General features: G+C 39.9%; 2 protein-coding genes across 3 annotated transcripts in view; one reads left to right on the top strand and one right to left on the bottom strand.

Moving 5' to 3' along the window:
• arhgef25a (Rho guanine nucleotide exchange factor (GEF) 25a) overlaps nt 1-9,892 on the bottom strand; it is a 46,796-nt gene extending 36,904 nt beyond the window's left edge. For both annotated transcript variants that reach the window (XM_034877005.1, XM_034877006.1), the window contains exons 1-2: nt 9,256-9,892; nt 8,058-8,196 (exon numbers count right to left, since the gene is read on the bottom strand). In XM_034877005.1, coding sequence (XP_034732896.1) covers nt 8,058-8,196; nt 9,256-9,351 — 235 coding nt within the window. In that variant the 5' untranslated portion in view covers nt 9,352-9,892. The remainder of the gene's footprint in view (nt 1-8,057; nt 8,197-9,255) is intronic.
• A 7,009-nt stretch (nt 9,893-16,901) lies between these two features.
• On the top strand, nt 16,902-23,513 carry ankrd33aa (ankyrin repeat domain 33Aa). The gene is made up of 5 exons (XM_034877040.1): nt 16,902-17,175; nt 19,074-19,389; nt 19,513-19,642; nt 19,740-19,880; nt 22,562-23,513. Exons 2-5 carry the CDS (start codon nt 19,132-19,134, stop codon nt 23,371-23,373), a joined length of 1,341 nt encoding a protein of 446 aa, XP_034732931.1. The 5' UTR covers nt 16,902-17,175; nt 19,074-19,131; the 3' UTR covers nt 23,374-23,513.
• Nucleotides 23,514-24,099: the final 586 nt, after the last annotated feature.

Genomic DNA, 24,099 nt, shown 5'->3' with positions numbered 1-24,099 from the left:
AATTAAATGTAATGTAGTAGGATGTCATGAACTATACTCTCATCAAATACAGGAAATAGACAAACGTTTTGAAGAAGTTCACTCATTAGTGTGTTTACCAGGCCTCCACTGCAGGACTATTTTACTTTTTATTCTTTATACAGGAAATAATGCATCTGTGACACAGCACATGCATCTATGTGCATGTGTGTCCAAGACTGAATGAGTGCTCAGACAGTGCACATGGACATTGGTGACATGAGTGTGCATATATTTTGGAGGGGTTATGTGTCTCGAGGGGAAAACGCATCACTGTATACATGCACACACACACACGCAGACACACACAACCTTCTCCATAAAGCCTAATCATGGTCATGATTATGTTGAAACTAAGAGCTGCTGACGTTGATTAATTGCTAACATTGCAATACACTATAAGTGTGAACTATTTAGATGTTGGCTTGTACTCAATCAACACTACATTATGATTCACCAGCCTTACAGATGAAATTGGAGTCTGTGGACTTGCCAATATAGTATCCAAGGAAACAACCCAAGACGTAACCGACAGAGGAAGGAAAACGAAAAAGGTTGTTGATGATGCTATTATGAAATCTGCATGTTCTGAGACCCAACCAATTATTTCTGACCAACAAACAGCATTTCTTTCTGCCTGAAGCCGCTTAGCTTATGACTCAGTATGCAATCTAATCCCATTTTTGCAGCACTCATCACGCCATGATGCTCTTTTATACACAAGCTACAATCCGACTGCATGGAAATATCCACCTGGCTCCTCTTTGGGGGCATCTACAAAAACATTACAAGGCTAGAGTATTGGCTGTCAGAACCAACATGCAAGAATACACACAAGCATGCACATCCCTGAGGTGCACTGTCAAGAGCTTCAATGGTCAGCAGTGCTGTCTCTCCGGCATCCATCTCTCCACAGTGCGAGGGTGGTGACAGATTGCCATCAGGATGTTTCTGTCGTCTACAGGAGACAGTGAGAGCAAACAGAGAAGCCTGGCTGCCTCACCCATTAGCCACACAAGTGTACAAACACAAAACGTTAAACTTTACTCTCTAACCATCACTTACAAACATACAGAGCAGACTAAAACAACTATGACATGTAAAAGAAGAATGGGAGAGAAATCCCAAAGTGACAGTTATATTATCTATTCTCAGGTTCAGACAGCAGCTGGGTTTCCCCATGCAACACTTACACTCTGCACAGATACAGATAGATCGCAATCCTCCCCCCTCCTCTTCTCGGCCACCCTCCATCTCTTCCTTTCTTTACTGATAATGGATTCTTAAATTGACTGTAATGTAAGGGGCAATTCACCAGAGGAATATGGAACAGTGCTGCTGAATGTCTTCACTTGTCTAATGCTGATATGGCTGCCAAACACTGTCTGTATAGGAGCACAATTCAAAAGGTGTGGAGAAACAATGGATTTGACAGAAAAACAGAAGATTTAAATGAATGCATTTTTAATGCATAATAATGCATTACAAATTGAGCAAGGGCAGTTCTACACAAACAGTGAGTACACAGCAGAGAAAAAATAAAGAATTGCATTATGGGAGGAATTCAAAATTCATGAGGTGAATGCAGGTCAATCTTTTCATGTGCTCCTAACGGAAAGGATGCCAGAGTGTGTTTCTACAAGACACCCAGTAGGGGGCATTTATACTTGTTGCATAAGGTTGATTGGTTGGTTTATTCACTTAGCAGTGCTGCTTAAAAGCTGCTTTGGTTTTTATTCTACTTTCATATATATATATATATATATATATATATATATATATATATATATATATATATATATATATATATATATATATATCATGTCACCCGCTAGTGAAGGGGTTTAAGTTTATTTTCTTCTGCAATAAAAGCATCACTAACTTTTGGATTATAAAATATTTTACATTATATAGAATATGTACACACAGAATGGCCAATACTGACTGGTAGTTGGTATACTGAATGCAGATGTGTGGGACTGATAATGTTATTTCTGTGTATTAGACAAAATGTTCAACACCTACAGTATCACTTTCTCAGTGGAATGAAACCTTTGAATAAGTGAATACCAAAATTGGCCCAGGAGACATGTACAAAGCCCTGAATGCTGAAATGTCCCTCCCCTGGCTTAAAGGGGGGAGAAAGGGATGTGAGGTGAGTTGTGCATTAACACCCATTCATCTCTCTACTTTTATCTCTCTCTTTACTCCCTCACTCCTTCCCTCTCTCTCTCTCTCACGCTCTCTCTGCACCTCTCACACGAGACACACGAGACAAAGATGATTCATCTGCACATGTACACTTGTGCAGAAGTGGAGAAAGAGACATTACAGTGATAGAGGTAGAACAAAATCCATACATGTACATTCCCACCGGACTGGATTTAAAGGCTTGTCTAAAGACAAGCATGCTAGTAGATGGCTGTGTGCGTTTTTGTTTGAGCCAAGCCAGCCAAACAAGAAGAATGTATCGTCTTTTCACTCTGTGTGGGAGACAGTTATTCACATTTAGGAGGCATGTTCAGAGAGGAATCTCGAGTATGATTTATGAATGTAAATCAGCTCATGTAAATACAATTTCCAAATGTTCTTCTGTGGGGACATTCCTGGAGCACTGATATTGCAAACACAATACACCCTGCTGGATTAAAATCATTAATAATGTACAGTATTAATGCCCAAGCTCTTAAGCTGCAGATGAACAGGCAAATTCACAGAATTCAAATAATATACAGTAAGCATGCATACTAATAGCTACAGCATGTCTCAGTTCAGCAGATATGCAGTTGCTTATTCGCAGTGTGTTCCCCAACCCCCCACTGACATTAACCTCTCCTCACCCCATCAGCCAGCTGAAATCCTGCCAAAATATGTTCACTTAGATTTTCCTTCCTCCCTCTCCCTTGCTGTTTCTCCCTTAGTTCCTCTTTCTTTTTTCTTCCTCTCATCATCTCTCAGCTGAGCGCCAATTAAGGCAAACTGGCATTCTGGACAAGCTAGGGTGAGGGGGAGATTTGTGGCTTTTGGCTGAGGTCCCATCACAGAGCAGAAGTCACAGAATAACTGTCCTGTTCTTTTTTTCTGTTGCTGTTTGGCAGAAATCTGCCATTTTGTTCAATTAGACTAAAATATACTGCTGGCATGCACCAGGGAAACAAGAAAGTGCGTTGCTCTGTTTTTGTACTTCACCAGTAGTACCACTCAGTACCTCCCACTATTATACCGTATCATGCAGTGCAGCTCTTGGGCAGCAGGAGCTCTGCATTACAAAGGGAGGAGGTACACTACCCATGTAGACTTGTTTCTCAAAACATCCATGATACTCACGTACCACCCACAATTACGAGCATACACTCAGAGCCATACTATACATTCACACAAACACATACTCCTTACCAATCGTTTTCCATCCAGCACCCCTTTTTTCCAGCAAAACTGGTTACAGTTCTCAAACCGGAACTTTTTCCTCCTCTACCTGACCCACAGCCTCCCTCCTTCCCTTTTATTTCTCTGGATCCAGTCTGTGAACCTTGCTCTAGATGCAGAAATGCTCGCACTGAGACTCTGGGACTGCTGCTGACTGTGTTCAAGGCATTGAACTTAGCTAAAACGCCACCCAAAGGAGAAAGTGTTAATTAAACAAAAACGAACCCGGGACAACACATGGTTAGACACTGCTGCTTTATCATTGGTCAACAATTACTGAGACAAGAGGTTTTACTGTCAAGGGAAAGGCAGATTCAGTCATAAAAAGAAATTAAGAGATAGTGTTTCTGCTACATTAGATTCCGTCTGAATCAGGCTGGATAAAATAGAAAACCACCTATTTAGATTTCCGTTGTACAGTATGTGCCTGAGACTCTGTTCATGGTTATCAAGCTGCCTCTTTTCTTCCAGGTCAGTCTGTGATCTAAATGCCAGCTGTGCTGCAGATCAGTGACCTGTGAGGTGTCCTGCCTGACCTACACCTTCCAGCTAGCCCTGCCTGACCCACTTCACTGAAAAACAACATGAACTTCAACTACAATGAACACAAATTAACCTCATATACACAAATTGAATTCTTCCTTTTTTTACCTAATTACTTATGTAAAAAGGACACAATTCACACATTTTGGGGGGGGGGTTGACATTGCCACTACAAACGTTTTACTAATCATCAACCTTTGGTCCTCAATCCTTTAAAGCATCATCAATGTGAAAGTGGTTGCTCGTAGGGATAAACCCACAGAGATTTATCTAAATCTGCCGTTCCCCTCAGCTTATATCGAGTTCAGCTCATTGTTTATCTGTTCAGTCTAGTCAACACCGCTCTCATAGCGCCATGTTGGGACACAGCAGGCAGCTGTTTTAAGCAAAAAGGTTAAAGAAAAAAAAAAAGCATGGTACACTACCTGCTCAGCACCAAAGAGTAGACAGATACGGTTGGATACTAGCAGCTAAAGAGCCAAATATATCCCTAAACGAGTTGGTATAGGGACCATTAACAGAGCTAAAAAGAGATTAAATTTTGGACTTAAATCGGCCAGTTGGCCACAAACACAACTCCAAATTAATGATAATGTTGCTTTGTTACCGCTAGATTTGTAATTAAGCAATTGTTTATTTCAAATGTAGAAGGTAGTACCAGTAAAAGGTGATGATGTGTGTCAGGTATGTCAGAGCTGTGATCATGGCTTGTTTCCCATGCCAAGTGGTAAAAAGGTCAGTTGTTGCAGGCTCTATATCAAGCTTAGGAACTTTGCTAACATTGCCAATTCAAGGCAAATTAAATCCATGTGCTAAGAAGTGCACATAACGTGAGGTTAACGGTCTTTATTTCACAAGAAGACTTTTTTAGAAAGGGTGGCATCTATAAAGGTCAAAGGTGCAGATAACAAATTTGGGCCTGTTCTTTGCCAAGATGTTCCCAACAACATCAGGGGAGCATTGCAAAACAGATATGGATTATCAAACTGTCTTAACATCCCACGGGAACACAGACAGTACTTGGAAGAGCTTTTCAAACATGTATGACAACATGGGTTATGTCTAACAAAGAATAGGCCTTCATACACAAAGGAAACATTTGCTATTTATGCAAGTAGCACTAATTATGTATAAACTGATCAGAATTTAAGTCTTCCGACAGTGTACATATCTTCTACATCATAGAATAAATGTGTTGTTATATGATGATATAATCATGTAAACAAACACAATAACACTATACCTGTGTGAGGTAATGCTGTCTAATATATAGCCCTAACAACACAATATGATGCAGCTTCAGGTTGATCTCTGCCCATTTAACGTCACACACACAGTTCAGTCCCAGAGTTCTTTGGGATCCTTGAATGCCAAACTCCACCAGCCTCTCACAAAACTAGATATGTACAAGGGCATGCAAGTTCTCCACCCCACATCTACTCATGAATTTTGGTGAATGATGTCATTTAGGTATCACTTTTCATCAGTAGAATAAACGACTTTTTGGAAACTCCAGACACTAACAGACGCTTGTTGTGATTTTAGTCTTTCAAATCCAATCCGGATTCTATCTGTTGAAAAAAATGTAATACTGTAAAAGACACTATTCTTGTGCATTGACAATGACAAATTTGTGGTACAGAGATTATGCAAGCGTTCCTCATATTGTGTTGCCATAAATGTTCATCATTATTTCTGTATGTCTAACGAAATATCAAATTTCTTATAAATAACACAACTGGCATAACGTTTTCTACATTAATAGTAAGCATGTGTTGTGTGCAAATGAGCGCATTCAAGGTTCAATAGAGATGTGGATAGCTTGCGTGTCTGTACACATGAGCAATGTGCATATGAAGTTGTGGGTGAAATACATCACTGTTTATTTGTACTGGTTCTGTGAATTTCATGTTGATACAGCTTCATGGATTTTACCTTGAAGAAGACAATATCGTAAGAAACAGAGTTTGGACACACATGGCCATCCATCACTGATCGGTGTTACGAAACAGACACTGTAGACTCATATTGGCTTTGAAGAGAGAAAGTATGAACTACATGGCTGCTGGGATATGAGAGGCCATGAGGCAGAGAAAAAAACTGATGAGATTTGAGAAAAATATGTTCAGCAGCCCTGTGTGTTTGGAGGGGAAGCCAGGTCAAAAATGCCACTGTTGTAGACATTGCTTGAGGAAAAATAAAAGGAGATACATGGGGGATTGGAGAACAAAATGAAGAGGAGAGGGAAGGAAAAACTGTAGTGAGATACTCTACAAAGAAGGAGGAAGAAAAGAAAATAAAGCTGGATTGAGAAATTGGAAAAATGGATCTGAATTTGTGGAGGTTGGCCCTGTCCTGTGATTCCTGGGAAGCCACTAGGCATGTTGTGTCTAACATATAACAGATGGCCATTATGGCCCTGTGAACCACGTCTTTAAAGAAAACAGGGGCCTCTCCTCTTTTCCTTTTTCTTCAACTGACACAGCAAGGGATGGAAACAACACTATGACCTCTGCCAGTCAAATCATAACGCATGTAATCACATGTTCTACATTTTTGAAGATCGACTCTGTCACATGCATACAAGTTTATTTAGGCTGTACAGAAATCCTACCTTAATTAGCCTTTTGATGTTTATTAGTTAGGTATTTTCAAAGACGTCTAAAACAAGAACTGTTCATTTAGAGTCTAAATTAACAATTTAGACTTTAGAAAATTATGGTTCAAGTTTTTATTGTCTAAATTTTAATTTTAGATTATAAAACTTGAACCTGTCATTACGGTAATTCATAATGGTTTGATTATACGGAGAGCCGATAAACAAAAATACTTCTCGTCCAGCTATACTCTGCTACAACAACGTCTGTATCTTGTTGTTGTGGTTCAGATGTTTTTCCGCCTCGTGTTTCATTGATTTTCCATCCAATTTCCTATCCGGAGGAAACTGGGCTATGCGAAAACAATTGAGCAAAGTAGCTTGTCTGGGACTGGAATAAACACAATCCCTTTTTGGTCATCCTCCTTCCACATGGCTCCAAATAATGCATTTACTTTACCTTCTTTAGTTTTTTTGTTTTTGTGAGCTGGGCACTAAAACACTAATTGGCAGTATTAAACTCAACAACATACCCTGTCCGAAGACCATTACAGATAAGCATTGCTGGGAGCTTCCTCTGGCCTCATATACATCCCTTCTGTACAGCATGTTCTCTTCTGCACAACAGTTAGTGGTCCAGCCACATTGTATTCACCACCAAACCCCCTGTATGTACACACACACTCTCTCTAACCCAAACCCAGATCTTGCTACAAAGATCCTTTTGTTCCATTCGACTCAAGGAAAATGGCAATACACGCAACCCTTTCAGAGTTAAATCAGAATCAGTGCAACCAACAGTGTTGGGGCAGAAGGGGAAGGGAGTTCAGCTGAACATGTTTTCTTGCCCCATCTGGAAAGTGTTGCATGTGTATACACACAAGACTCTTTTTCTTTCAAACGTACTTATGTATGGTACATTACAGCAAAGCAATTGGCTGCTAATAGAGGATACAGAGGGTGGAGTTTAATAAGAGTTAACTACCAACACTCAGGAGATTCCAATCTGATACTTTCCCTGAAGTTATTACTGCTAATGACCACCATCAGATATGGCAGATGGGCCTGTTTTTATCCTGAATTCACATATGGCTCACATGCAAAAGCAGGCTGAGCTGAAACTGAAGGCCTGGGCAGCAGCTCGCGTGGCAGATGCATATTTATAGGTTCAAGTTTAATTATGCCATAAATCTTGAATCAAGAAATCATCACTACATATATGTCAACAGCAGCAGAGACTGCAGGAAAGATTTTTTTCATGAATGTGAGTGAGTGCTGAGCAGACTGTTTCAGACCACTGCACAGAAATACAAGACATTTTACACAAAGAATCAAAGCTGAAGCTGGACATTTGTGTTTGAGTGAGTCTCTGAATTCTGACTGGTTTGGTGAGGGATAATGTTTGGACTAGCATTGTGGGTCTGTGGTTCAAAAAATGATCTGTCACGCTCAGTGCAGCTCTTTCAGGTCTTACCTGTTCTTTCTCTCCGCTCTGGGGTTTCTGCTGTAGTGGCCTGCTGCTCCCACTCCAGCCCCCCTGGCTCCCACTGGCCCTGCACAGGCCCCTTCTCCTCCTTGCTTGATGGGAGGTCTGCCTCAGCCCCCTCTGAGAGCTACACACAGAAATACCTTTGTCAGCGGTGGAGCCCTGTTTTCAAGGAGGAAGTGATGGTAAGATTGTAGAGAGCGCTTATGGTCACATAACCACAACATATTTTACCAGTGGCTGTGTTTTTCCACTATTCCCTGCATATTTTCCATCCTTTCCTCCATTATGCACTAAGCAAAAATGCAATAGAAATCGCTGAGGTTCAACTTCTGCCACATAACTTGGATAAGAACTACTTCTCAGACAACACTTTAAATCTATTTAGAAACCCAGCAGCACCAGAGTAGAGGTTAATAGAGGTAGTCATCAGTATTCTTCAGGGATGGAGGGAGATTGCAATCACTGTTATGTTTTTTTTACCATTTTCTGCCAGAGAGGAAATGATTTAAAGATAAACAAAGAGAAAGAAAGTGTACCAAAAGAACCCATTTGGATCTTTTGGTACACCCTAACAGCAGTATGTTTTGATTTCTAGATGTTAATACATTAATACAACAGTAGCTCAATCAAGTTAATTGAATATAATTTGTGTAAGCATTTTACATCAGACTTCATATTGGTTTTGGAGATTTGCATTTGAAGAAGAGGGTAATAATGATTATGTGTATATTTAAGAATGTAAATCAACCAACCAACTAAACTAGAAAACACATACTTCAGGAAACCAGATCACCTGTAATGAAGACCCTTTTCTGTTTTAATGGCAGATAAAGGAAACGAAAGAAGAAAGAAAATGTTATATGCTGTGTTGCAGGGGGGCGACCTGCAAAAGTTTGTTTATGGTCAGATGGTTGGATCATCACTGCTCTGGTTCCTGTTCCTCTCAAACATGCAAGATTCCTCCCAAGCACTGAACAGAGACAAGCAATCTTTCCATCCCTCTCTCTCTCTCCGCTCTCTGCTTGCCCATTTTAGGTTGATGACCAAGTTATAGAGGTGACACAAAATACACTTGGTATGCATCATGCAGCGAAAACCCTTCAAAATAGCTCCACATGTGCTTTCTTACCATCATGCTTTCATATAAACAGCCAGTAAATACACAAACAGACTTACAACTTACCCACTGTTGACTGGGCATGGCCACAGAAGTTAACATGTCAGCCATGGCTCCCAACATCTGGTCAGTGCGTCCCTGATTCTTCTGGAGAGCCTTCATTCTCCCCAAACGGCAAACAAAAACTCACCTCAAATTATTCTCATCGGCTGTTGTGACCCTCTCTCTCTCTCTCTCTCTCTCTCTCTCTTTCTCTCTCTCACTCTTGTGCCCCTGCTTTCTGCTCCTTTGGCGTGTCTCACAGCACACTGTGCCACAGTTTGGAGCTGAGCCAACGCAACCTGACTTGTCTAGTCGGACACACAGGAAACCTCATGCACATGAATAACTGATCCTGGAAGAAGAGGGCATGTTTCTGTCTGGACAGGAGCCTCAGAGCTTGTCCCTCCTTGTCCCTTTGACACCTCCCCCAATTCATACACAGGTGAGCTGGTACAAGGCGTCTCTACCTCTGGCTTAGTCCAGTGAAAATTCCCACCTTGTTCTCTCAACAAAAGCTTCTCCCGTAAACTTAGATAGAAGATTTTCTTTGGCCTTCTTAAGCAGAGTCCACGGTCCTCATCTTTGTCTAAATGAGGAGTCTAGACACTGTAGAAGTAGTTCTCTGTGAGGTTGGTCTTCTCCTTCAGTCTGAAAGCTGAAACGGTGAGCCATGACTTCAAGACTGAGCACATCACCCTCCTTGGAATCCTCCTTTCTTGTTCTTCATTGGCTATAGAGGATCACCACCCCCCTTCCCAAAACCTCTCCTTCTTCCATTATTCTTGCTCTTTTTTTCCTTTTTTTCCCTCCTCGTCTACACTACCTGGATTTGTTCCCCAATCTTGAACTATCTCAGTCTTTTCGATATATCTTTCTTCTGGTCTTTCTTTAAAATATCCTGGCACCCTACACTCACTCTTCATCTTAGACCAAGCCTCAGGCAGTGACACATGGATTGTGTGAACTCTTGAGAAGCTGGGCAGCCCCAAATAAGGTATGAATACACAGCCCATGAAGTTCTACTTCAACTACTAAACTATTTAAAAGACTGTCACTGATTGTGCAAGTGTACACACACACACACACACACACACACACACATCTTACACAACTTATTTAACTGCTGAAGTACTGACTAGTCAAACCAGTAGTGTTTCTTTGTGACTACTTGAAATATTATTTGCTATTAAAAGTTGATGGCTTGCCATATTGTTTACTGACAGTTTGACCCTGTGCAGTGCATGTATCATGGAAAGACACATACACCACACATCATTCATGTTTTACAGCCAAGGTGAACATTCAGGCAACACGATTGTTGATCACCTGTTACTGAGAATAATCGGTAATAATATAGACAGGTCACCGTACAATAAATTACCCCTGATGATATTCCTTATGTCAATTTCTATGGCCATTCAAGTTTTTTAAAGGTTTCTCTGCCAAATTTAATAAAGTGCTGCTCTAAGGAAAACAGATAAATCACACTTCAGGCACTGATAATTTCAGGTTTTGACCTTTTTATGACAAGGCACAGTAATCACAAATATGAGACAAGTAGGAGCATGTAACTTGGCAATTTATGTTATTGAGATACACACAAACATAGCAAAAAGAAGATGAAGAAGATGAGGCAAGAGTAGAAGAGTCTATGTGCTTAGGGCTAAATACCAACATGCTGACATCGAACAGGTATAATTCTAACCACATTCACCATCTTAGCTTAGAGTGTTAGCACGCTACCAATTTGTTAATTAGCAAGTAAAGCTGAGACTGATTGGTGTGTAAATAGCTTTGAAAACATTTGGACATTAACCATATTTTTGAACAAATTATAATGTTGACGTGATGAGAATGCTAGATGAAAAGTCATGGATCACCAAAGACATTAAAATTCATCCTGAGAAGAACATGAATATATGTAGAAATATTTCACTCAAATGTCAACTTCATAGTGATGCTAAAGGGTATCCACAATAGTCAGTGGGATTCATCCTCTACAGACCATGAATGCCTGAACAAAATCTCTTGCCAATCCATTACAGTAGTTGTTGAGATAGTACAGTCTGATAAATACAGACAGGTCTGAAATGATCATTTTACTGAGCCTAATCCTGTTACAGTAAAAAGCCGATCTTGGTAAGGTCTTTAACAGAAACATTTTTCAATCTGCCTGGAAAAACAGCACTTAATCATGTTTTTTACATTTCAAATTACCCTCACTCACATTTGTATGTTGTAAAAAAAGTATTACTGACACTATGAGTTATGAGTGCGTGATTATGATTCCCAAATATTTAATAATTCAAGCTATAAAGTTGTAACTTTTGATAAATCTAAGTTTTGACAGACACTGTAAGGATTTAAGTTTTAACCATGGAGAAATACTGTATATATTACTGCAAAGCCTTGAAAAACAGGTACGTTTGCTGCAAATCAGTAGTCTCAGACAGTATTAGTCTTTTGTGCCTTAAAATTCTATAAATTCTTGTACAACTGTCTGAGACAGTTGAGTCTTGCAGACAGTATAAAATGCAGCAGGAATATTTTTGGCCAACCTATGAAGAATGTCTTAGAGCTTTTTACTTCCACTGAGCCCAAGTGCAGCCTGAGATCATCAGTCTGTCCTGTTTTGGTCACACACAGTCTAGGCCAGTGGGTGGTTGAACTTCCACCACACTGTTATCCCAAATGAATTAACTTTACTAGAAATGATGAAGGTGAACTTCAACAGGTCAATTTGTATTAACACAGAGAATTAAGTTGATGCACCAGACAAATCAAGTTTACATAACTTATTACTAAAAATCTTGGTAAACATAAATAATTTATTTCTAAATTCATGTTGTCTAAAATGAAGATGTTAAGTTAAAGCTTTAGTGCGTAACTTTTTTATATTAATGAACATCCGTTAAATTCAAGCCATTGCCAAATGAGATGATATAAAGCTATTTAAGACAATCAGCTCCACATAACTCTCTCTTTATTTCTCAGTACGGCTATGTTCAGAAACTGATGTCCTCCGGCAACATTCTCGTACGTAAAATCGAGTCAAGATAACGACTCTTCTGTAGAGTACATCATGTTTTTTAATCCTCTGTGTTCTCCTTGGCTACTGCGTGGTGGAGGGGTGGGGGTGATGTGCGATCGGTATGTATAATTTTGAAAAGCCAATAGTTTTGTTGTCATTACTTGGAATTCCTCATGGGGGAGACAGAAACTACTCAATTTAACTTTAAACATGCAAAGAAACATGACCAATATAAAACATTAGGCTACATATCACTGCTAAAGAAATAATTTGTTTACATAAATATGTTTTTTTTCTTTGACAGTATGATTTTAAGAACAATGTTTTCAATACATTATTAAAACACATTTGTTTGAACACACTTTAACTTGCACATAAACCGTTCAGAACATATATTTTTTTCCCATGAGCCTTTTGCATCACTTCAGCGTAAAACAGCTCAAATGACCCTGCCTGTCATAAATAACACAATGATCCCTTGTCAACAAAGGGGAGATTGGTAACACTCCAAAATATGAATCCAAAAATATTCCCTTTGGTGTTGTTTTTTAAATCCATTTACCATCTTTAATTATAAACACTACTATAAAAGACCTTAAGGCAGAAATATAAGAAAACATTCAAAAGTGACTTGTCACTGGATAATTGTCATATTTGTGTCTGCTGCCAGTGTGTAGTGTGTAAGCAGGAAATAAAATGGAACATGTTAAGGCTTTGGTGGTGTTTTAAATTAAAAATGAAATCTGGATTAGAAAAAACTCTGCAAAGGGTAATAATTCTGGATTCTGGTTTTGCACATTCTTCTTTCTAACGTCTTTAATTGTTTTGCCTTATATTTTTCATTGTATGTGAACATTTATATGATTATACTGCTTTTTTTGTGTTGTGTTTTCTCTTTGTGTACTCAATATTTTGCTTTTTTCTTTTATAAAATATTAATTAAAAAAACGTTTTATTCCATGTTTAGTTCCATACTACTAAACAGGTCTAACTATGGGAGATAATTACTTCTGTGTTTTTGGAATTTCTCTGTTTGGCTGATAGCTCAGGATGCTTTTCATCTAAACTATTAGGGAGCGATGTCTTTACATAATGCATGGGCTAGCTTTCATGTTTATCAGAGCACAATTACAGTAGTCACCGGCAGCAGTGAAGACCTTAGAGAAATTACTGGCAGAGGTGAAGATGTAAGAGAGCGTGAGGAAACCAAAAGCATGTAGTTGGAAGAAGCAATGCTTGCTTACAACAACCACTTTGTGGTCATACACTGTTTTCACATCACTCACACTAGCCATTAGCACAAGGTCAAGAATGACTGTGGACACATCATTATCGCTTTCTCTAAACCAGGGCAGCTACTGTAAAAGGGAAGCCAACAAGCCTGTTGTACCCAGTTCATGCAAGCTAACTTTTGTTGCATCCCTCTCTCTTCCTCATTCCCTGTCATATCTCCAATACCACTATTCATAAAGGCATGCCTAAAAAGAATTTCAAAAAGTCAGACTTGTACTGCATTGCTTTCTAAAAGAAATACTTAAACTCTTAAGATTTCATGTGGATAAAACTAAAACTAAAAGACATGTTTCAAAAACTCACAAGATGTGAATACTATGAGCACTTATTAGGAAGCACAGAGAGTGAAAGAATATATTGAAGGATCTGTGGTGTACATTTTCATACTTATTTACTTCTTTATGTTTCCTTTACCTAACTTAACCCTTAACCCGTCCAAACACCCCAAACTTCCACTTTCCATAGCAATAAATTCTACCAAATCCCCCATAATCTCTTCCGTGCAATTCATATCCAAGTATATCTCTCTTTCCTTCTGTTTACCTGATCCTTGCAGGCTTTTAGACATTTTAAAACAAGTAGTGTAGGGGGGCTTCAGTCTGTTAACCACAAAAATGGAAATAAAATAGCAGATGCTCACAGAGTCTGAGCACAGTGACCAGTCTGTCCAACTGTCTAATATTAGCTGAGCAAAAGGCTGTCTTTAGAATCCCTTACTAAGATGGCTAAACTTAGTTCATTGCTTCCCAAGCCTCTTTCCAAGTGCTTTTGCTTTACCAGTGACCTTTGCTGGGTATTCCGGTGTCTGGGGAGAAGTGTAACTGCCTTTTGCAGTGATGAGTGAATGACTCTGTGAGGAATTTGCAGAATAGGAGCAAAATAACTCTGCCTTTTCTCTGCCTCCGTCTTCCTTTTAACTCTCCCTAAAAGGAAAGTGTGAGTATCAGGAGGTGGGAATCAGAAAAAAATGTTCTTTAACTCATTCATCAGTTTAGGAGTTATTTATAAAAATCTGTTGGATTTTCTTTTGAGAGAAACTGCTGCAGTTGAAGTGTGCTGTGCTGCCCTCATCTGGAAAAGCAGTTGGATCTTTCCTGTATATTTAACAGGATAAGGGAAAACACACACACACACACACCACTACCCCACCCTGTTGTGCCAAACGTACTTCCCTTTCCTCTGCACTTCCTATCAATTTAATTTCTGTGTTGGCCGTTCACCAGCTATAAACACACTTCACCCCCAACCATGCCCCTTTCTTCCTCTTCCTGTGTTTCATTATATCAGTAAGGAGTCGAGAACCAACTTAGGCACTTGGGTCTACTATAAACACGGCACCTTTTAAGTAATGGGCCAGGTTAGTGTGCCACTATAGGTCCGATCTGATGGTTCACAGCCAAAAAGGCAGCTTATGATAAGGAATTGGTTGGGGCATTTGATGGGATTTAGTGAGATTACGTTGTTGGAGGTGTGTCCACTTCAGATGGCTCAGATGGATCAGCCACTATAATTCTCAGGATCAAAATGCTTTTAAACAAGTGTCCAACTTGTCACAGTGGATTTTCTCAGTCAAGCTGGGTCTCTGTGGTGATAGACATCTGATATCAAAATAATGTTGCTCTTTAATAGTTCTCGTTAGTGCTCGCACACGGTAATGGTTTCACTCAGTGCAAAGTGAAGACATGTAAGTTCAGAGCGAACAAGATGTGCCTTGTTATAAGATTGTGGATATATTTGGAGGTTATCTAGACAGCAACTGTAACCTACAGTGAGGAGTCATTGTATGGTTATTTTAAACTTGAGCTGTCTCTAAATGTCTTGTTGAACCACATGCACAAGGCTCATGTCAAAACACTGCATTACCCCCTTTTGATCAGAAGGGGGCATTGTGCCAATGTCACTCTAAGAAAAAGGAGCTGTTGCATTAAGCAGGCTAAATACCCACTCACAAAGTTCTAGATTGGCCCTACTTCCGTTCACTATCAGGGTTATTCTATTTACATGCACCTTTAATGCCCTGTCGTTTTGTCTTTGCTATGAATACACCAAGACATTTCTGTACACAAAAGGAATTCAGCCATCAGAACAAAACGGTCGTGGTCACAGTTCAAGCAGAGCGCTTGAACCAATGTGAAACTAGTAAAAATAAGTTAATTAAGGTGTCTTTACCTGTTTTTTTTATAATTGCAATATATTTCAACGTTTGATATTTCTTTTGAAGTAATCGTAACGAGCTCAAGAAGACAGTTAAATCACATATTGATGAAACTCTGGGAACTGAAACAGTGAAAAAGTGTCAGTCTGTTTTGTTGTGTGGTGGCTGTGGTTCAGAGGAAGAGCGGGTCGGTCATCAACAACAAGACTGGCAGTTTGATCCCGGCCTCCTCTGGCCACATGTCAAATTGTCCTTGAGCAAGACACTGGAACCCAAGGTAAGGAAGCTTTATTTGTATAGCACATTTCAGCAACAGGGCATTTCAAAGGGCTTTACATAAAATCAGTTAAAAAACAGTTAAAAAAACAGATAAAACACAAGAATAAAAGTTACAGTGCAGTATAAGAATTTAAACATTAAAGAAATGAACATCATTTAAAGAAAGGCAACATCAAAAAGAATGGTCTTCAACCTTGATTTAAAAGAACTGAGTTGCAGCTGACCTACACCTTTCTGGGAGTTTGTTCTAGATATGAGGAGCATAGAAACGGAACGCTGCTTCCCCCTGTTAAGTTCTGACTCTGGGGACAGAAAGCAGACCTGTCCCAGATGACCTAAGAGGTCTGGGGGGGTCTTAGTGGCTTCCAGCTTTTACAGCACCTGTGTCGGTGTACAATGAGTTGTGTTTGTATTTGCATAGCGTCTCGTACTTTAGCATTTGTGTGCACGGCAGGCATCACAGAACGTCCATGTGTTTCAATGCATGTCTGTGTGTGTCCTGCCCTTCATGGGAATAATTACTAGCAAGGCCCCCTGGCTTAGAGTAACAGCAGGGTTAGTTTGTTTGTCCCAGCAAATGGATTTCCATGGGAAAACAGACCCAAGATGCTGTCTCCCATCACAGAGACACACTAAAATTATTCAAGCAGGGGGTCCTCAGCAGGAGAGCAGATTAAGAAACCATAGCCTCCATGATTTTATCACAGCACTTATTTGGACAGATAGGGAGTTTTTCTCTGACACAACAGACGGGCAGCAGAGAACTGTGGATGGACAGATTCAGAGATTGCTGTGAAGACCAGCGACAGAGAGGAGAAAGAGACAGCAGACTGTAAAGGGAGCAAAGTTGGCTGCTGTCCGTTTCTTTCTCTTAATCCTTAAATCTTCTATAATCAGGATGAGAGGGAGAGAGCATGTTGCCTGACTTAAGACAGCAGGGTCTATGTTGGGACCTGGATGGATTGCCGGCTGATGAAGCAACCTAACTGGCCAGTAGGAGAGATCGAGGGAGTGGGAAGGCATTCAGCCAAGGTCAATTTGGGAAACGTTAATTTAACCAGTTTCTGTCAAGAGCCAACAGGACATAAGAAAGTTCAACATATGAGGATGGTTTAACCACCAAGAGCAAATTCAAAAAACTAGAGAAAAACAGAAGAGGACTAACCCATGGCTGGATTGTTTTAGGGTGAGACTTTACTATTCCTATTTCTTTTAAAAAATAATTTTAAAAAAGTCACTTTGTTTGGCACAAATTATATATTTTTTACATCTTCACTCCACGGTTCAAATTAAGGATTCATTGGAAGAAGCTTGTTTAGATTCCAAAGTGTTGCTCAGGCCTCAATGGCAGAGTTAAAATAGGAGATTTCTATGTTTTTGCAGTAGGAGGATGAGAGAGACATGTTTGTGTGATAGCAATCTTCATTCTTCTGCATGACGCAATGCTGAAATAGGAACATATGTGTATAGGATTAAAGGAGTTCTATCAGTTCTATCTGGCATTTAACGAGAGCTTATCCAAAAGACGCTATTACTCTAATAAATTGTCAGCAGGTGTAAAGCTGCTTCTGTGCAATCTGTGTGACTATGTTCCTAGTGTGTGGATGTGGTGGCAGGTGTGGTGATGTATGCAGGGCCAAGGCATCCTTACAATTTAAACACTCAATCCCTCACTAGAGAGCAATCAAGCTCTTTCACGTGCTTATCTGCAGCTTCTTCAAAACATTAATAAAGACTCAGTCTGTTATATTAAGTAGAGCTGCAAATATGAACTGATTAATCAATTAGTCATCAACTATTCAATTAATCTCCAACTATTTTGATAATTGATAAATTGGTGAGTCATTTTGGGGGGAAATTGTTTCATGATTCAAGCTTTTTAAATGTGAATATTTGTTTGGTTCTTTACCCCTCTATGACAGTAAACGGAATATCTAGACATAAGACATTTGAGGACGTCACAGTTTTTTTTACCGTTTTCTGACATTTTATTCAACAAATAATTGATTAATAGAGAAAATAATCAACAGACTACTCGACGATGAAAATAATTCTTAGTTGCAGCTCTAATCCTGAACCTGAGCATTGAGAATTAGTGTCGTGACTGTTTTAAAAATGTACTACATAAAAACATTACATTTGTATTTGTATAGTTTAATGATTTAGACCAGATAAGCACCACTGGATATCCTATTGCACTTGTATTGCAGTGCAGTGTAAATGACTTTTCTTAACCCAGTACACTCCTCCTATGCCATAATTCACATGAATGTTTATATACAGTATGTCATGCACATTCTTACACATTTCTGAGCATTAATTACCTTAACGAATATAATAGTGAAAATGTTATAAGGCATAACCACTCTCTTCTTCTGATCTATGGTGGGCTGAGCTAGTAAACAAACAGTGGCAAAAAACGTGTCGCACAGTCAGCTTAACCATCTTGTAAATCACAGACTTACAGATCAGGCGCTCCAATAGAAGGCCAGAGGTGAGATGAATCTTGTCATCCTCTTTAAGCACCGTCCCTTATACACAAGGCCCTGCAGGTCATCAGAGATAACGTGATAACTTCAAAGGGTGCCAGTGTTTTGTTATTAGTCTTGTAGTCATATTTGAACTAGTGTACAATGCTTATTTGGAAGAAAAGAAATTATACACAATCCTACCCGGGATGGCACTAAACATAATGCATATGCACACAAATATTTTTGCAATCACCAATAGCTTTCACACACATTAGGATAAGCACACATTTTTTGAAAGTACCTGAATTGGCACATGAGATACTGTATGTCGGTTCAAATCTTTACTGCCCTTCAGATGTTTATATCAGCAGTCTGTGACCACCGAGCAGAGCATTTGTTTAGTGGCCATTGGGGCTATTCCCCTACCACTTGCACCCAAAAATAGCATTATAATCACCTAAAATAAAAATTAGCTCTTCATGCTGCTTAACTGGGCCAGTAATACTTGGTTTTCTATGCCTGCTGATAGGCACACAGTTGCTGGTGGTAAGTCATGAATGTCACATGCCTGAGGGAAATCTAGAAAAACTAAATGTTTTTTTTTCTATTCAAGATATGGGTGGTGTGCAGTAGACCTGACACCCAGGTGGGTTCCCTGGCAGAAGGGTTCCATGGCCACTGCAAATTATGACCCCCACCTGGGCGAAGGCCCAACTGAGGACTCGGTGAACCTCCTGGATGATTCTGACTCATGGAGTGTGCTTTCTGATGACTCAGTACTTCCCGACTATGAAAGGGAGGAAAAGTATACAGAGCCAGCTAAATCTTTGTATGAGGCCTGCGTTAGGAATGAGCCCACATCCCTGCGCAGGATCCTGGAGAGAGGAGTCACTGAAGATGAAGCCATGGAACTTGACATCAATGGCAGGGTGAGATGGATATTTCCTTTTGTGACTTTGACACAAACAAAAACCAAAAATCTGTATTTCTGCAACCAAAAAGGTTTAATGGTTTCATAAAGGTCCCTTTATTTTTACTTTGTTCCCCCTCAGAATGGGCTGATGCTGGCTGTGGGGAAGGGATTCATAGACATTGTCACCATGCTGCACACATGCACAGTAATAGACATCAATCACCAAGACAACGATGGCAATACTGCCCTCATGATTGCTGCCCAGTCAGGTTTGTTCTGATGACACATATAGCACATAACCTCAACATCTAGTCTCCAGTCAAACTACCAATATTAACATTATGTTTTTGTTGTTTTTCAACCCAGGTTTTATCAACATTCTGAACTATATCCTAAACTACTACTCTGGTGTGAACACCGAAGTCAGGGATCCCCGCGGCTTCACAGCCCTCATCAAGGCAGGCTTGCAGGGCCGAGAAGAGTGTGTGTCTGCCCTGCTAATGCATGGTACGTTCGTGGTACATAAGACCTCCTATAAACTTTGCAGTATTTAATTCAGATAACTTGACAGGCAAACGTGAACCTTGCGTGGCAGAGAAATATGTGTGTGCTGTTCTTGGATTTGTTTTAAAGCCCTGATTATTAATTCAAAAACTGACCTATTATGCATTTCCATATTTTTTGTCATATCTATATTATTACAATGTTGGATGTTCATGTTAAATGTGGCCAAAGCTTCAAATAATAAGGTAACGTTTTTAAGAGAAATCCTTGTTGTTGCAAAAACCGCAGATTTCTAAATGTTCTGAACGCTACAATTTCCATGTTTTTTTCTACTCTCTGCTCTGTGTCACGTCACACAGAGCTGGGTTTCAATGATTGGGGATCTGCTCTAGGCAGGCTACTGAAGCGTTTTTTAAGCTAACTGCAGTGTTTACACTGTAACAATTAGGGCTGGGACGGTTACCATATTATCGCTATACCGCGGTCATGTGACGCCTACCGCCAGTCTGAGCTCGTCACCGTCATCACCGCTAAAAAACTTTGGCCTGCACGTGTGCACGGTCACGTTGTGTTTAATGACATGGACTAATTGATTCTAATGGCATGGATTGTGCCTGATGACATTGTGTCTTACATGGATTCAAGGTTTTCTAAACAAAACTTATAGAGGGAGCAAATCTGACCTTTTGCAACTTGGGGAGGGCGATGTTCCATGTCACAGAACAACATACAGGTAGGGAAGTCGAAGAAATTTCGCGGTTCTCAGCTGAGGTAGACACATTAACATTACAGTTGCAGTGTTTACCATTGCACATTAGCCTAGTAGCTAGCGGAGTCTCCTTCTGTTTAGAGCTTTTTCGAGATAAAACAACACTTTTGAATTTCAGCCTGCATGCAGAACGGCTTATGTTGGAAGAGAGAGCACCAAGTTAGCAAACTACCGTGTCGCCCTCTCCTCTCTCTGCCTGCTCAGCTGCTAGACGGGTTGCACTCAAGCTGTAACATATTGTTGGAGGCTAAGGTTTAAGCCAACGTTTTGTCAGGGGTAACGCCATTCACTTTACCGGCAGTATTGACAACAGATAAAGCCACCGTGTCTTGAGGAGCTCTAGCTCTTGGTATTTTATTAATTACTCTTAACTTACCTTACATCAACTTTGCTATCTCTTTTTCCTCTCTCTTTTCCTCACAGCAGCACTCATACGCTACTCTCCGTTACTGATCGCTCTCCTTGCGCAAAACCACACGGGCACTGACGTCACTCACTTAAGACAACCTGCCATTCTCGCTCTAACTTATGCTACTCTTGTAAGGGGGTTGCGGTATACTGCACCAGCGCAGGAATTTCTTGCTTTTCAACTACAGTAGAAAAAACTCCATGCTGTCCTAGCCCTAGTTGCAAGTCACATTAGCTGCATGCTAACACCAGGTAGCTGTAATCTTGGCTGCCAGTGTTGGTCATTTCTCCCCAATTTTGGGTCAAATAACTGCTGGAACATGTCCTGTTGTGTAGTATTTGGTTTAAAAGCCTTTCTTGGTGGTTTTTCACAGTACAAAGTACTGCTATATACTCTGTAGCAGTCAGTCTCCAGCTGCACAGAGGCAGGCTGGGCCTTTTTGAGAGGGGGGACTGGAGAGACAGGCGCTCCAACAGAGCATCTCATACAAAGGGTGAATCCAGGTGCAGCAGCCATGGGCAGTATGAGAAAATTAAAGTGTTTATTGAACATTAAAGCATGAAAACATGTTCTAGTAAAATCACAAAATAAAAGTAGGAATACGTAAACAGTATACAATAGGTCACCTTTAAACATTTTATTTTGTTAGAAAGTTACACACATTTATAGTGTTAACGTTTAATCACGGGTCAAATTTGACCCGTGATTAAACTCAGCACAAAATATTCATAAGTCAACACATAATTGTGTTTTTCACCTCACAGTCAACTTATTATGTATTAATTTACATGTAAAAACTTTTTTAATGTTTTTTTTTTGGCTCTATTAGCCTTCGATCTTAAAATATACCACCCGTTTATAACTTCACTCATTGTATTTCCAATAATGAAGACAATGGGGTGTGTGGGCGGTGTGGTTGGGGACCTTTGAGCTAAATTTCATCTACAAAGCTGGACTCAGTATTTTCTGCCAGGTCATTTTTGACTCATAACCACAGATATGTTTGTTTTTTTTGAGACATTTACAATTAATTTAAATTTGTTGTGTTAGAATAGCCAAGTCTGAGGATATCATGAAGCCTTGTTCCAATAAAATAAGTAAATGGTAGTTTTTACACATCTGAACTTAAAACAGGTAAAAATTGACCCTAACACAATACAAGGGTCTTTGAAAGACAGACATCTTACTCTATTAGTAAATTAAACTGAATTATAACAACTAGATAGCTTTAGCACCAATTCGCGGAACTCTGGCCTTATTTTAGTATATTTTTTTCACCTAACTGCAACCTATATCCTATTTTACCATGCTGTGAAATGGCCTGATTTACTTCTAGTGTTAAGCTATACATCTACTCAATGAACTATGCTCCGAAAGTGACCACAAGGTGGGGTCATTTTACTGGAGGAACAATTGATTTCCTCACGTCCCTCAGCATCCAATCATTTTTAACTTGTTCCCTTGTTTTTACTGTGTCCTGATATGTACTCCCTTTTTCATATGCAGGTGCAGATATAAATGCAATGGACCTGGTCCAATCGAGAGGTCTAAAGGACTGGATCCTTAGGACAGGACGTTTTGAAACTCTTATTAGACTACGCCGTCTGCAGGCTCATTCTGTCGCTGAGCAGTTCTGTGAAAGCTACATTCCTGAGTGGCCTGAGCTTAAGCATCTGGTAGAAACGGCCACCGCCACCAAAACAGGCTGCCAGGCTCTGAGGCAACGCTTAAAAGACAACTTTTCTTTCAGCTTCCCTCAAGACCCCCAAGACAATGGAGTCATGGACCATATGGTGCGTATGACCACAAGCATCCACAGCCCCCTGATAGCCACTGGTTGTCGTCCACTCTGTCCCACAAGCCCCCCAGAGATTGGCAAACGACGATTAGCCGTCCCTGAACTGCTTAAAAAGCACAGCCGCAAGGAGTTGGAGGAGAGCACAGTGTCCCACAGTAAAGGCTCTTTAGGCACGTCAGCTTCTCCCACTGTTGTGTCAGCCTCCTCAGTATCCCTGACCTCCTGCCGCCAGGACCCACCATTAGGTGGCATAAGAAGCTTCATTCCCCACATCATAGCAAACAGGAACAGCATCTTCCCATCAGGCTGTATTCCTAAGATTGAAGTGACAAAGTCTGGGGAACCCACTCCAAAGAAAGAGAAAAAGAAGAAAAGGCAGAAGGGCTACCTGGAACCTCCTGTCTGGAAGTACAAGGAGGCAAAGGAGGAAAAAAAGAGGGAGAAGAAGCAGCAGGAGGAAAAGGAAAAAGAACGAGAGAAAAAACAGAAAGCGTCCAAACGCTCATCAAGCCAAAAATGAGGCATTATTTTCTCAATGAATTTCACTGTGATAAAGTCATGCATGAGGTTTACTACAATCCCTCAAACACAACTCCCAGGGCAAGTAAAAGTCCATTTCACAGCATTTTATGAATGAAATCAGTCACTATTTTGAGTTTTATCAAAAGTTTTTATTTTAAATGGTAATCCAATCTTCTCTATATGCAACATGTAGCTGGATGCCTTTTTATGTCTTTTTGACAGAATTGTAATACTCCAAACTGTTTGGCTGTGGCATGTTTGATGTTAGCTGTGAGGATACAGAAAAAATTAAGTTTTTTATTTTGTCTGATCATAAGAAAAACTGCTCAGAAGTCTTCAAGTCCTAAGTTTGCCGGTGCTTAATGTACCATGTTTGATGGGCTTTGTATTGGACACCAAAATTGCTGCTTGTTATATTTTTTAGACACCAATAGCAGACCTCACATGTGCAGAGATACCCACGCACAGAAACTATCTGTACACAATGTTACTCAGGAAATATTTTGTTAATAATACATTGGGCATTATACATTGAACATCTGTCAAGACAAGAAATCTCGTTCGGTGTGCAGCTAGCTTTGGGGCATTTTAAAATATTCTGTACATATGTCAACTATAACTCATTAAGCTATACCTGCACTACCTGTTATTATTATGACTAAACATTTTTAAAAGTGTTAAAAAACTATTTATTTAGATACTGTTCTAAGAAAAAAAATAGAGC

Source organism: Etheostoma cragini, chromosome 7 (assembly GCF_013103735.1).
Source record: "Etheostoma cragini isolate CJK2018 chromosome 7, CSU_Ecrag_1.0, whole genome shotgun sequence".
In the NCBI taxonomy this organism is placed as follows: Eukaryota; Metazoa; Chordata; class Actinopteri; order Perciformes; family Percidae; genus Etheostoma; species Etheostoma cragini.
This window is presented reverse-complemented; position numbering and strand designations above follow the sequence as displayed.

Bases quoted from the DNA above. Each gene is read 5' to 3' on its own strand.
- ankrd33aa (XM_034877040.1), top strand. From the start codon at position 19,132: ATGGCCACTGCAAATTATGACCCCCACCTGGGCGAAGGCCCAACTGAG. The intron at 19,390-19,512 runs GTGAGATGGATA...GTTCCCCCTCAG, and splicing joins AACTTGACATCAATGGCAGG to AATGGGCTGATGCTGGCTGT. The intron at 19,643-19,739 runs GTTTGTTCTGAT...TTTTCAACCCAG, and splicing joins CATGATTGCTGCCCAGTCAG to GTTTTATCAACATTCTGAAC.